Source organism: Toxorhynchites rutilus, chromosome 1 (genome assembly GCF_029784135.1).
Source record: "Toxorhynchites rutilus septentrionalis strain SRP chromosome 1, ASM2978413v1, whole genome shotgun sequence".
NCBI lineage: Eukaryota > Metazoa > Arthropoda > Insecta > Diptera > Culicidae > Toxorhynchites > Toxorhynchites rutilus.
Genome location: NC_073744.1, coordinates 175036334 through 175051615, shown reverse-complemented (window position 1 = coordinate 175051615; position 15282 = coordinate 175036334). Strand labels below are relative to the sequence as shown.

General features: G+C 37.6%; 2 protein-coding genes across 5 annotated transcripts in view; one reads left to right on the top strand and one right to left on the bottom strand.

Annotated features, from left to right (window-relative positions):
* Positions 1 to 15282, bottom strand: part of LOC129762258 (uncharacterized) — a 78846-nt gene that overhangs the window by 38108 nt on the left and 25456 nt on the right. For all 4 annotated transcript variants that reach the window (XR_008740590.1, XM_055760353.1, XM_055760354.1 and 1 more), the window contains exon 2: positions 6764 to 7292. Coding sequence is in view for 3 of the 4 variants with exons in the window: in XM_055760353.1 (XP_055616328.1) it covers positions 6764 to 7009 (246 nt within the window). In the remaining variant the exon portion in view is untranslated. The remainder of the gene's footprint in view (positions 1 to 6763; positions 7293 to 15282) is intronic.
* LOC129762259 (uncharacterized) overlaps positions 1 to 15282 on the top strand; it is a 48001-nt gene that overhangs the window by 20751 nt on the left and 11968 nt on the right. Inside the window, exons 3-4 of the mRNA XM_055760356.1 lie at positions 7609 to 7761; positions 7866 to 8036. Coding sequence (XP_055616331.1) covers positions 7609 to 7761; positions 7866 to 7928 — 216 coding nt within the window. The 3' untranslated portion in view covers positions 7929 to 8036. The remainder of the gene's footprint in view (positions 1 to 7608; positions 7762 to 7865; positions 8037 to 15282) is intronic.

Sequence of the window (15282 nt, the reverse complement as noted above, 5' to 3'; positions counted from 1 at the left end):
CTCAAACATCGATTCATGCATATGTGATACATGAGAGACAGAAACGAATTCAATCTGGAAGGAGTCATTTCAAAATGCAATGAAGTCCATTTGACGGGGAAGAATGAGATGACAAAGTCGATTCGTAGAGGGAGATAGCGACTAAACGTCCGACTGACCATTAAGTCATGTTGACGGATAAACTGCGTGAAGAAGCCAAAAGTCATTTCCAATTGAATACTAGAGGGAATTTCTTCATAGTCCGCTGATTATCCTCAGTTGAATATGACTACACCGAGCCCTGGTTTGAAAAATAAAATTGGATCGGTAGTAGGTTATAAAAATTGAAAAAGTGAAAACTAGAAGTTGATGTGTTGAAAAATTAAGGGTAAAGATATATAATATGAATTTAGTCAACATGTCGCAATATAATTCGAAAGATGTTTTTAAGGCGGAAGGAAAATGATTTGCTGAAAAAGACAAGACGTTGACGAATTGGCAATATAATTTGAAGGGCTCAAAAGAAAAGGAGTGTGAGTGACATGTTCGATTTTCTCCTCATCGACTTTCTCTTTTTTTTCTCAAACACATTACCAGCTTATTTGACAATGTGGACGACAGATCATAATCTCAATTATCGGTTTCTATAGCTAAATCAAAATTTTTTTTTTTTTGGCAGCTGAGTTATTCACGAAAAAAAAGTTTATGAAGAGAAAATTGATCAAGTCTCTTACACCCTTTTCCTTCTGAGCCCCTCATTTGAATGTAATAGAGCAATTCCACGCCAGATCGGCCAGAAGCAAATTTTAACCCGACCCTCTCCGATTTGTTTGAAACTTGGTACTGACGATGAAAGCTACCCAAAATCACAATTTTCATTACACTATGACCAATTTAAATTACGACTGATTTTGAAAAGGGCGTATTCAGAATCATTGATTTTTCTTTCGATCGTAATTCAAAATCCAGATGTCTGATTAAAATATGATGTTTGACAAAGTTGTTGGAAAATCAATTAGCTACTTAGAAAAAATAACATTTAAAATACACTGTGAAGAAATCTTACTCAAAAATTGAATTTAATATTAAAAACTTTATATCTCAAAACACCTCCCCTTCGATATTTTTTTGCTTATTTTTATTGCAAAACTCTTATTATTTAACGAAGTTTGGCATATAGTGGTGCCGTGTTGGACTCAGCAAAACGGAGATATAACTTTTTTTAAATTTATAAAATTCAAATACTTTTTGGAATTGTAAACATTTAAGAAAAGTACTGTAAAAAATAAAATCTACAGGCGATTCAACATGAAAAAACTATGTATAACGTTTTATGGTAGGACTAACCGTTTTCGAGATATAACCAATTTAAACTAATTAAAATCATGTTCGTGAAATTTTAGGAAATACATACTGCTGCCACACATTAAGACTGAGATTCCGACATTTTACTAACATTATTTTTTCATTATAAGAAATTGGTTATATCTCGAGAAATGTTATATGTAGTTTTTCATGTTGAATCGCATGTAGTTTGGATTTAGGTTTTAGGGTAGCCATTCCCATTTCAGGGTGGTTCGAAAAATAAATTATTTTTTTCACTTTTTCCCCAAAATTTATTCGGACCACTGGTTAACTTTGAAAAATCATATTCCAATTCCTCTAGTCCAAAGCCATGAAAACAATAAAAAACGACTACAATAAATAATTACGAAAACAAGATCCATTGTTTTTGCAGGTACAATTTTTTTTAATTAGCTCATTGGCTTCATTTTGATACATCGATAATCTATGTCGGTTCGGTGGTTCAAAAGTTATGAATTTTGGAAAAAAGTCATTTTTGGGAAAAAGTGGAAAAAAATGTTTTTCGGACCACCCTAAAATGGAAAGGATCACCCTAATAAAAAAAAAATACGGGTCAGATGTATTGCGATAAAGAAGAAAATTACCACTATTGACCAAAATCTGAGAACCACTATATCGGTTTCACATGAAATGGCTTATAGTTTACATGTTATGGTTTCTATAAAATGTAAATTACACAGTAGTAGCCATTTAGGCGTAAGAGTTCCAGTTTACTCTTTTCTTCCATTGTTCAGTTGGGCCACCGGACAGCCTAACAGTTGATGTGATCATTGATGTGTTATGCATAGAACAACAGCCCGAAATTTCTTGCAGAGCAGAGCAGTTATATGGATGAATCGATCTTCATTCGACCGTGGATCGATCTCCATCGCTGATGATTGTTGCGTGGACGTAGTTATTCTATAACAACACAAAGATGGTCAACTGAGTTTTGAACTCACAATCGATCGCTTGGTAATCGAACGCGCAACCAATGTGGCTACGAAGACCCCCCAACGTTGAGAGATGAAATGATATTCTCTCTATAGAGCGTAGAGAGAGAGAGAGTAGGATTATTTTCAGCCTGCATGAGTTTGCAGCAATTGAAAGACGATAGGATCATTAGTGGGTGACGATGCGTCAATTGAACTGAAATTGTTAGGCCCTGCTGTTGATGGCTTGTCTATATGACATTGAAGAAACCAAAATCCTTCTTCAATGCGGAAAGCAGAGATTGTGAAAATGTATTATTTGTTTTCGTTCGACTCAATACATGCATCTTTCGTTTGACAATGAGCCCTTCCGGATTTCAATTGACGATGTTAACCAATTTTAAACGATTGAACAATGGTGAGCATTGGTGACGAGTGGTATTCTTTGTCATTTTCGTCGATTTGTTTCGATTGAGTTTGGATTCTCACCGCACTGCTCAACAGTCATTCTGTTGTCTGCAATACTCATCATATGATAACAGATGAAAAGGTTGAGAACCACCGTTATCAGAGATGCCAACCTTCCTGATTTTTCAGGATTTCCCAGACTTTTTAGCACGCTCCTGACGAACACTCAATTTATCCTGATTTTTCTGAAATGATTCTGATTTTTCCTGATTTTTGTACTCTTTACATTATTCGTATTAAACATACTGGTTTCCATGACAAAGTTTTCTGTCTTGAAAGTTCTCCGGTTCGCACTTGTATATATCTTACATTATCCTAAATTCTCTAGACGCAAAGCTGTACTTAACTTTTTTTCATCTCTACCCTCAATTGTTTCGTGACTTTCCAAAACAAGGGTAGAAAATTTCATGAAACCGAATTGTCTGTCGAATTTATGAAATTACAGTGAGATTAAGTTTGAGGAACAACATTGTTTTAATGCGGATAATATTAGGCTGTCAAAAAAGTCCTGCGGTATTTTTTTTGAATTTTCATTTGTTCATATTTTACAATTAGTTACAATCATCTGTTTTAAGTCAAATATGCGCCGTTTTGTTCGATGACTTGTTCCCAACGAGATGCCAACTTCATAATACCCCTGTTATAGAAGCTCGCTTCCTTATTGGCAAAAATCTCGGATAGCCAATTTTCACAGGCCTCTTTTGTGGCTAACTTCTGACTACCTAGCTCGTTCGCCATGGACAAAAACAGGTGGTAGTCACTTGGTGTAAGGTCCGGCGTTGTCCTGATGGAAGACAATGCGGCCTCTGTTTATCAAAGATGGCCTCTTCTTCATGAGTGCTACCTTCAAGTGGTCCAGTTGTTGGCAGTACAGGTCCGAATTGAGCGTTTGGCCATAGGGAAGCAGCTCATAATAGATTATTCCTTGACAATCCCACCAAACACACAGCAGAACCTTCCTGGCCGTTAATGAGGGCTTGACCACCGTCTGAGCCGCTTCAGCGGGCTTCGACCACGACCGTTTGTGCTTCACGTTGTCGTAAGTGACCCACTTTTCATCGCCAGTCACCATCCGCTTCAGAAACGGGTCGATTTTGTTGCGATTCAGCAGCGATTCGCATGCGTCGATACGGTCAAAGATGTTTTTTTGCGTCAACGTGTGTGGCACCCATACATCGAACTTCTTTGTGAATCCAAGCTTCTTCAAATGGTTAATAACGGTTTGATGACTTATCCCCAGCTCTTGGCCGATGCTACCGCTGCTACTATGCCGGTCTTTCTCGGCTAATTCAGCGATTTTGTCGCAATTTTCGACGACAGACCTTCCGGAGCGTGGCGCATCTTCGACGACCTCTACACCAGAACGAAAACGTTGAAACCATCGTTGTGCGGTGGAAATGGAAACTGTATCGGGTCCATAAACTGCACAAATTTTATTGGCAGCTTGAGATGCATGTTTGCCTTTGTCATAGTAGTACTGTAAAATATGTCGGATTTTCTCTTTATTTTGCTCCATATTTGCGACACTATAACTCATGAACGACTCAACCAAACAAAACACTGTAAAGGACTATATTATAGTGCGCAAAAATACCTTTCCAACAAGCTATAGTATGACTCGATACAATGAATACAACTAGAACTACGCGCTTACAACGACACCTCGCGGAAATACCGCAGGACTTTTTTGACAGCCTAATATGTATATAGATGTATTCCCAGAGTGATTAACATAGGAATACGTTTCAGAGTGTAAAATTGCTCAAGAGAAAAAATTATAATCCATAATCCAAAAGATTTTATATGTAATTTGTTTGTCTGATTCAAAGTAGAATCAACTTCAATGATGGAACTATGGTAACTATGAACTATGGACGGGGAAGCAAACATGTTCTGGGAAGATAGAATATTCAATTTGTGTGAAAGATTGTGAAACAGAACTATGAATATTAAATTAAATTATAATGCTTTGTTGGAAATGATGTTTTTGTTTTCCCAAAAATCGACATTAACTTTTCGGACAACCCAATATGAGCTATCCTGTTTTCCGAAATTATAGTTGGCAACCCTGACTGTTATAGTTACTCTGGTAATAACAGTCAACTTTGCTATAGTCCGACTTCAGTTCAAAATATTTCGAATGTTTTCAAATCACGGTACACGTTCATTAATAGCGAATTCGTTTATGTTCAGTTTCAACCTCAGTGCCACACTTACTGCTGTCAAAACGTTTTTTTATTCACTCAGTTTCAATCTAGCGTCGCCCCGAAAGCTGTTAGTTTCTCACTGAGATGTTTCACGGGTTGGCACTCGGGTTCACCAATACAACTATACTGAACTGTCAACTTTCGAGTATTGTTTTGGAAAATCTAAAAATAAAGACAATGAAAATGGAAAACCTGCTGCTTTTGCTTTTGTATTTTTGGAACCGTTATTCAATTCGGATTCTGATTTTGAAGAGTATATTCGCGTAGATGGCATTAAGCTTCGTGTGCTTTCATTGGGAGGCGCTTCAATAATGATGGATATTCAGGTGGAATAAACATGCTTTCAAAATCAAAACTATGAATGAAAATTTACTTTAACGTATCGAATATTTATTTCATGTGATGAAATAAGAGATTTTTTTCCGATATCGCAGAAATGTATTGAACGAAAACTGTGTCTAATGATGATTTTATATTATAATAGTAATTATTTGTGGAACAAACAGGAAATGCATCGCTAAATGGTTAAGTGAGTGTCAGGGCTACATGTGTTAGGTAATCAAACAATATGAAGTAAAAAATTTCATTCAAACTTTTATATTTATACACTGCACTTGGTCCTTTTGATCTGATAGAGAATAATTTACCTCCCAAGCACTAATATCGCCACCAGACGTCGACACTGTACATATTTGTCATCGCAAATATAAACAAATCAGACTATATAACGCTTACCAAAGAACTGCCGCATTCGTGAAACTGAAAACGTTTTTTATTACAGAGTCTCCAAACTGACTCAGTTTCAAAAACGAATTCGCTATAACATCAGGTTAAATTATGGGCACACACAGTGTGTATTTTTTAAAAAAAAAATTGTTATGGAGTGCTTCAATCTTGAATTCTTATTTTTTAAATTATTGATTGTTAATTTTTTGTACCTTAACGTATGGAACAAATATTGTTGTACATGATGTGTTAAAACAACTTTGAATGTTATTGAATCGTCGTTAATAATATTCAAGAACTGGAAAAAGATTCCAAACATTTTATCTTGATAGAAGTACGTTAACAACCGCGCTATCTACTGTCGGTGATCAATTAATAGGCAACTTCCACAAAATGATCGTCTGCATAGCAATCTAATTGTGAATAAAAATCCAATTAGACGGTGTGTAATAACAATAACTCATTGGCTATTATTACCCACTACAAAATAACGTGGACGTGATTCTGCGACGATAAGAACGTGTCGTACAGAAAACGATATTATCTCTGCCCCGTCGGTTCAAATCGGTTCTACTTACTCATCCACGAGCCAAGGGCCACTCGTCACGGGAACGAACAAAAGATAATTGAGTGGCAGCATGGCTCCCGCTCAAGGCAGGTGCCATAATGTGAAGGTGCGAAGAGATCTATCGTGTACATTCAAGTGGTTCGCCAGTTCAGGTAATCGTAGAAAGTCTTATCTTGGTCTATTGCCAGAAGTGGGGAATCACAACATTCCAGTCAGTGGTACCTAGAGAGCGTTGTGTAATATGCACTGGAATGTGCATTCTGGGATAACGGAGTGTGAGTATCTTCGCGGCCAGGGAGAAGGGCGTTGTGATTTGCTGAAGGTTACCTTTGTACATAGCCGTGATATCAACGAATTTTAGGGTGATTCGTGTGACCCGGTTCGAAATTTAAGCTGGTTGGGGTTTTTGCGATAAGGTGCGATCGGATATTGAGAGATTACATTTTGGGTCAATCATTCCTCGATGCTCAATCATGCGACCTAGATTATGGTTTCGATAAAAACGGTTAAGTGTGTAAAGAAAAAGAATAAAAACTTACATCATCATCGCAGCAACCGTCGTACTCATCCACCTCCCGTTTGACATCCTTGCTGAACAAGTTGTAGCGTTCCTTTTCGTTCGGGAACACCATCCGATTGCTGTCACTGCCTCCCCGATAACTGCGGCCGTAAAAGGCGCTGGCTTCAATGGCCGTCGTGTTCACATCACTGGAGGCGCTTAGAAGCGCGAGTAACACCAACAAAACGGTACCAGCGTGGCTCGTGTGCACTTCAAATCGTTGCATTCTGTCAGTCTCTAGTATTCAACCACACCACTTTTACACTTCCGTCGTTCCGTCGTCCCTTTTGACGGTGTCCTTTTTTCCTCGCCCCACTGATTGTATTTCCCCCGGCACACACACACACACACACACAGAAAAACACGAAAATAGCACTTGGATTGCTGCGCCACGCGCTCTTTTGTCTTCTGAAGGGGGCGGCTTGTTCTGATTTTCCTTTTTCTTTGCTGCGGCGTGTCTTCTTCTCAATTAGTTGAGCACCTCCACCATCCACTTGACTCAATCGAAACTAATTTTAACGAGATTAAAATCAAACAAATGAGGAATTCGTTCGCTTTTCCGCGCCGTTTGTTTTCGGCGTTGATTGATTTTCACTACCACCGGGTCGACTGACCGGATCGGATCGGTGCCGGTCATGATGCGAACTGCTTAGTGTTTTTGCAAGCGCGCGCGAAAAGAACCGGGTCGGGTCGTCCCCACCGCCACAGATAAGCTCTCTCTATCTTTCTCAAGTGGAACACGCACTTGACGCGCTTTCGGTATGATGCGGATAAACACAACAAGCGTGTAGATTTTGTTTTTGAGTAATTAGCATTTCATTCTAGGCGGGAGTACTCGCTGCAGCAGCTTCATCAGCGCTAGTAGTAACGGTTCCCTCATCTTCATCTGTGCTATGCAACCGGCAACCGGCGACAGCGTCCAAACGGACGCCGCCGAGTGAAACGAGAACGAGCGTCTGGTTTTCGTACTTTCGGGAGGTAATTATTGGTCGATAGTTAATCGCTGCCAATCGAGGTATTATCTCCACCCCAAATAAATGACGACTTGAGATAAACATGAAGGTTTCTGGTTTGCTTATTAGGTCGCTCGGGCGTTGGACGGACAACCGACCGATAAGAGTGCGTCGAAAGCGAGAGAGAAGTGAGGAAGGATGGCCTGGAATGCCTGGAGGAAGTGGAACATAACACGGTGTGAACGTTAGAAAAAAAAGATAGCTAAGCAAACGATGCTTCACCGGCAATTGAAGATAACTGTGAGTATTATAAAGTGCTAATGAGAATAAATTCCACATCTGTTACCATATACCTGGTTGGAATTCTCACGGAGTTTTCGTAATAGTTTGGAAAATGTTAGATACTAAAGACTCAATGAAAATGAATGTAGTTTTGAGCAAATTTACAAATTTCTCATGGATTATATTTGAATCGGCTCGAGATAGTTGAGAGAATCGACAATGACTGATAAGCTAAACTTTTTGTTTGAATATTTCATCTTCTTTTCGATTCTGAACTTTTTTACTTTCATAGTTACAGGTGCATTATGTACAATTCCTGTGGAATCTTCAATACATTGGAATTTCCAATTGCAATTTTTTCCTCGTATGGGGCTGTCCACATACCACGTGGACAACTTTAGGGGGGGTAGGGGGTAAGACAATGGTCACGCTTGTCAACGGAGAGGGGGGACGGGGTATAGATCGAGTCCACGTGGACAGGAAGAATTTTTTTTCTAATTACAACCACCAGTGTTCTGATAAAAATATAGGTGGAATTAGGTAGCTGATTCGGAACATTTCAGGAGGTGATAGAAGATCATATTTAATGAAAAAATTCTACGCATTTGGTCTATTCTCAATTAGAGTTGTTGAACTTTTCTTGAGTCGAATTCTTTAACTGACTCTAATTTAGAAAGTACGCTACTTAAGGTGGCCGTACACTGTTTGCCCGGAGGTCAAATATTTGACATTTTTTGACAGATAAGGTTTGATTTGATATTTGTACAAAAACTATTTTGTTTGCCACTCTTCAATTTTCAACAGTAGTAAACAATATCAAACACCGAACATGGAAAAAATCAACTGACATATTCAAGGTAACCTAACCATGTACCGACAGGTTCGAAGAACAGACTGAACAAATATTTTAGGCATCCAATAATTGAATATTTGCTTGTCGTGTTTTGTGTAGAATATATTTGATCAGTACACGTTGACCAAATTTTATCTGTCAAAAAGAGTCAAATATTTGGCTTCGGTCAAACAGTGTATGAGCACCCTTATAATAATTATGCTACTCATTTGAAAGATAAAAAAAAATCGTAAAGGGCAGTTGTAAAACATTTAAATTAATGGAACCAAGTAACATTCAGAGATAAAGATGAAGCTTATTTTTTTGTGATTTTATAGGTTTTTATAAATTTTCCAAAAATGCATGATGAACTGGACTGTTTCTATCAACCAAATTGAAGTTGTCCAACCATTCTACAATTCTTTCCTTGACACTACACTGCTATCCTTCTTTTTATCTTGCAAAAATTTAAATGATTCACAATATAATTTTTTGTACAATTTTCTCAAATGAAAGCAATTGAATCGTGCTAAGCAGCGTAAATTTTGAATTAAAGTCAGTTTAAGGCAAAAAAAAATGATCTTAAGAAAAAGTTCATTAATTCTTTCGTAGATGAGATTTGACCATAAGCGTGGAAGATTTTTTTCATCAAATACGATCCTCTATCACCTGAAATATTTCGGATCAGTTACCTAACAACTTGTATATAACAATATTTCAAACAGATATAATAGTTTTCGAAATTCTATTTATTTATGAGAAAATTTTCTCAGCAGTTTAACCCATTAACGACCAAGCTGTAAAAATTATTTTTTTAGCGATTGGTGTAATTTTGATTATTGGCGTTACGGAAACCCAAATATTCAAGAATGTTTTTTTCTCCGTCCTTCCGTTTCCCGGAAAATGACAAAAAACCAAAAAATCGCCAAACAAAAAAAAAAGACGGGTGGGTAATGTCGGGGACATAACCGGAGAGACGTAGGACTACACTAAGGGGTGTCCATTATTCGAATATCATAGAGCACAGATCCCAGAATGATCAACTTTTCATGTACAAAATTACAGAAAAAAAAATCAAAGGATAAAATAAAACCTCAGCCCCCAGCAAACACTCAAACCTTTAGATTCAAATACGAAAAAATCAAAATTTGTCGTGCAAATGTCGTGCGGTGCAAATGTTGCAGGAGTTATTGCTATCCGGCAACGAATATATACTTGATGGCAAGCATATCGTAATAGGAATTTACCGTCTGGTATCGTGATATAATTGGGCTTTGCACTACTCATGAATTACTGTGTTCTACTAGTCAAGTCCTTCATTTGATTCCCATATTGATGGGGTTTAGAGAAAATATGTAATCCGCCATTTTGTGTTGGCGGCCATTTTGGATTTGCATTTTTCATAAATAACTGTGTTCTACTAGTCAATCCCTTTCGTTTGATACCCATATTGATGGGGCTTTGAGAAAATATGCAATCCGCCATTTTGTAGCGGTCGCCATCTTGGATTTTCAAGATCATGAAATATGCAGTTTTATAATGACTGCAGAGGTAAAGGTGTGTTCCAAATTTCAGAGCAATCCGCCATTTTGTAGCGGTCGCCATCTTGGATTTTCAAGATCATGAAATATGCAGTTTTATAATGACTGCAGAGGTAAAGGTGTGTTCCAAATTTCAGATCAATCGGTCACCAGGAAAGGGGTCAAATTTCAATTAATGTGGTACAGCACCATAGACAAACATGTTACATACAAACATACAAATATGTCACATCTAAATAAAACCGTTGAAAGACTCTAGCATTCTATCAAATCGAGCGCGATTAGCCACTTATTCACCCGGCGCGACGCTTCCACCGCTTTTAACACTCGTCGATTTAACACTCTTCTCCTGCTACACATCCCATTGAAACTCCTGTCTCTCACTCTAGCGGTATCGCATCGCATACATCCCCGGCAAATGCAGCAATCTCTTATGCTGAGAATTAATTTCAAGATAGCGTCTTTCCTGCTTGGCGTCCGATGATAGAATGTGGCCAAGCCCCACCATCGCTCACTTTATATAGCCATATAGTTAACGTTGTAGCGACCGCCTATATTTATTTATAATCTCTTTTTTGTCTCCCTTCTTCGCCTTGTCCATACGGTTCGCCCATACCCTCGGTTGCTTGTAATGAACAGCTGTTTGCTGCGGGAGCGCAGACAAAATGTATGGGAAAATTGGGAATTCTTTCTTCCAATTTTTCCTCAATTTGAACTTTATATGAACTGAAAACCCGTGATGTGTAGCATATAAACAGTTGCTGAGGATATTTCCTATCAATGTGTGTATTTGGAACCAAAATCCATTAATTAATTGAGGAGGCATTAAGGAGGAGGTTCAAAAACTGAACACTTTTGACGTAGGATTACGTCTTTCGGGAACATATGGGGGTACAAATTGAAAATCGAAAATCGAGCACATCGTGATAATTGTCCAATTTCAAACGCTTATTGCTCAGTCATTTCATGATGGATTGATGAAATTTTTGCGTCAATCGATTTCGGCACTCCATAACAATTTTTTATATTGAAGAAAATAATATATGTCAAGAAACTAACTATCGAACAATTGAAAAATCTCAATCCTATCCTAACGGAAATACCCACTTCTGATTGGTCGAAATTGACGACATGTGGCGGGTCCCTAACAGAGACATCAAAACCATGCTGCCTGGGGGAAATCGACATTGCAAATCACCAACCCACTTCTTGATCACTTTTTGCAAAAATTCCACATAACGTAAAAATCCTTGTTTATGCTGATGACATTGTGCTAGTTTCAGTTAGCGTCGCTGCATCAGCAACAAGGAAAAGACTTCGGGCCTGATTCACGAATACACTTCACGGTGGAAACGAAATGAAATGTATCCGCGATGACAACCGTATGGTGTCGCCATCTGGATATGAAATTAGTTTCCTACTAAAACTTATCATTTTATTATCAAATTATCTTCAGATAAAATTTTTGTATGAGATTATTATACCACATGAAGAAAACAAAGTTTTCCATTCACATTGAACACCAGTTTGATACGAAGAAGTTAATTTTCATTAATGATTTTTATTTGACAGGTGCTCATTCTGCCTGAAAACTCATTATGATCTTCGACACTTCACTAACTCGTAAAACGTAGTTCATTGGCTTGCCGTTTATTTCGTTTCCACCGTGAAGTGTATTCGAGAATCAGGCCCTTCAGAGAGCAATTGATTCCGTTCTAGACTGGGCCCAAAATGTTGGTTTCGAAATATCTCCGGAAAAATCTAAAGTTCTTCATATATGTAGTCCCAAAGCTCACTTCTAAATTTCCAACCCCAAAATTTTTGAAACCCAAATCCCCTCAGTTAAAATTCTTAAAATACTCGGAGTAACCTTTGACAAGAAACTTAGTTTCATGCCACATGCCCATTAATATCTCGGGCAAAGGACCGTTTTAAAGCACACGAATCAGGATCTTCCCGGTATATGTGTACATTCGACGGTTATGGAAAGGAATTGGAATGAAAAACCGCCGAATGTTAACCTTGATTTACTCAAGGAAGTTCGTGCAGGAGATCCCCAATCTAATATAAAAGTCTGTTCCAATCACCTCGTAGAAACAAAATTCCAGATTGAACATCAAGTTTACACTGATGGTTCAGTAAGCATAGATGGTGTCGGTTGTGGAACTTTCGAATTTTTTTTAGCGCAGAAGCTTTTTCGCTTCTAATCGCTACCCAAGAGTGCACGCATGATTCACTTCCTACTGTTATATTTTCTGATTCCGCGAACTGTTTCCTGGCTCTTCAAAAAGGAAAAAACCTTCACCCATGGATCACTCAAATAGAAGAAGCAGCTTCCAATAAAAATATCACCTTCTGTTGGGTTCCCGGTCACACCGGAATTCCCGCAAATACTGCTGCCGACAAATTAGCCGGTAGGGGTAGTACCCAAGAATCCCCTAATGTTCCCATTCCTCGTTCTGATGCGAAACAGCAGATCCGCCAAAGTTGGAACATAGGCCCCCATTTCCGTAGGTCACTTACTACTGGATTGCCAGCATACAAAGGACGCTAGAACTAAAAATAATATAGGAAAGAACTTAAGAGACATTCTAAGTAACGATGAAACACAGGAAAGTAATTTAATAGAATTTTTGAAAGAAACTGAACTGTACAAGAAAACATGAATAATTTTTGAAACTCGAAATAGTAAGAATAGAAACAAAATGAATACCGAAGACGATTGAATCACTAGATTTAAAGTCCCCGTAAACAAAGGAAAAGAAGAGGAAGAACATTGCAAATACATGAAAGTAGGTGGCATTTTTATACTGCAAGTAAGGTGAGTGATACGATTAATTCTAGCGAATAAAATTTAAATTTGGAACTTTAATGTTGGTTGCTTCTTGAAATTTCATATCAATGACCAATCGTGTATGGTAGCAGTTGTGTTAAAAATAACTTGATGTATGAAAAGATTTATTTCAATTTTCAAAAACCAAGGTGTGTTCCCGCTCGAGAACGGGTCGTTTGGTTCAAGCCGTCTGTTTTGTTGTGTTCATCTTCACCCAATTAAAGTTTATACGGCGAGAAAAATTAGAAAAGTGAAGAAATATTAGAAAAAGTGATTCCTCTACATATAGTATCAGGGGTTGTTAGCCCAATTGAAATTCGCATTGAGTTGAATAAACACTCAGAAAGTAAAAATTATAAAAGATAATTCACAGAAGGCGGTTTTCATCATATCTCGTTTCACTTCAGTATATTTTATCTGATACGCACCATCCAACAACTGTTTGGCATCCTTCTGTCATCATCACTCGGTAAACACTGATGGAGTGAACAAACAATACCCAAAAACCAAACACAACGGCTATTTTCTGGAGGCCACCAAATCAGATAGCCTAACGGAATCGTACGTCAACTATGCGGTCGTGTCTCGGACACAACCCTCCTGTGATTTTTCACACCGAAATATTGAAATGGGCCCCTATATTGCAAGGTTAGACGTAGTCCTACGTCAACATTAGCTAAAACCTATATTCATGATTATGTAGGAGGTTTCCAATGGTTTTTTTTTTCTACATCACAATGTGTGTTATTTTATCAAAGTAATACCGTAAGAACGTTTACATATTTTTTCATTTAAGAAGGTTTTGTTTTTTATTAGGTTATGTGAGGTTATGTACTTTTCGCACATAATTGCTTTAATCCGAATTTATTGTCCAATAAGGTTACACAAAATCGAATGAAATTGATGGTAAGTGATAGCTAATAAATTGAGCTATCATTTGAGGCCAAAACCTTACCATATGGTAGCGTGGCTCCAAAGCCATGAAACATTATCAAAGTTGCTGTTCGATTTTTCGAACGCTTGGCCTGAAATGGGTTGAACATTTCTTCATGTTTTTGAGGAATCAATTAACTTTCTGTTAAATTAATTGATTTCTCAAAAACTTATTTCAATCGGGCAGCAGATTTCAAACCAAAAATGTACAAATTTTTAAAAAATGGGGAGGATCGGGGCAGCGACTGATTAATTTGGCGTTGAATTGTTCTTTAGAAAACTGTTCGAATTTGATAAGTTTTGATGAGGATTTTAGCGGAGGAAAACCAAAGAGCAATACTAATAACTTTTCGGGCAAGGTTAGTAAAAAAAATCAATGAGTCGTGAGTTTTCTGAAGTATAAACCGATTCTGCATTCCGCCGGATTTGCATTCCGTTCGAAACCATTACTTCATTCGAGATATAATTTTGCATTCCCTATTTTTTTTGGCCCATTTAATGTTCGAAGAGAAGCAGATTGAACGAAATGCAAAAACAACTTGAACAGAATACAGAACGGAATTTTATCAAGTCGATCGAAATATTTCGAGCTAGGTAGTTTTTCCCCGCGAGCATTTTGAAAGCCATCTAGACACTCAATGAAGAATGGTCAATTAGCAGTAGAAAAATTAAAAAATATACATTGAAAATATTTCTAATACGCTATTAGTACCCTTTGAAAATTCCCAGAACTATTGCGGAAAAGGTTTCGCATTGCGCTGATGACTTAAAGTGAAGCGAATGTGTAAATGAATCGAGATTACCTGTGACCAATCGTACTCCGGAGTGGGCAAAAAAACTACACTCGACAAAAAAAAAATAGAGGAGCAAAATGCGACATCGAAAATTTTCAATGATTTTTGAAACGCTATAATTCTGTTTTAAAATAATGCATTGGTCAAAGCAACAACTGGACCTTGTATAGAATATTTTCAAGTTTGCAGTGGGCAGATTTGACCATCGATTTGCGGTGCGTTCATTATTTCATGAAATATTCATGATTCAAAATTAAAGGATAAACGGATCATTCGATAGAGAATACCTCTTTCTACAGAGGTTAGTTCTACTGAAACTTTCTATGAATCA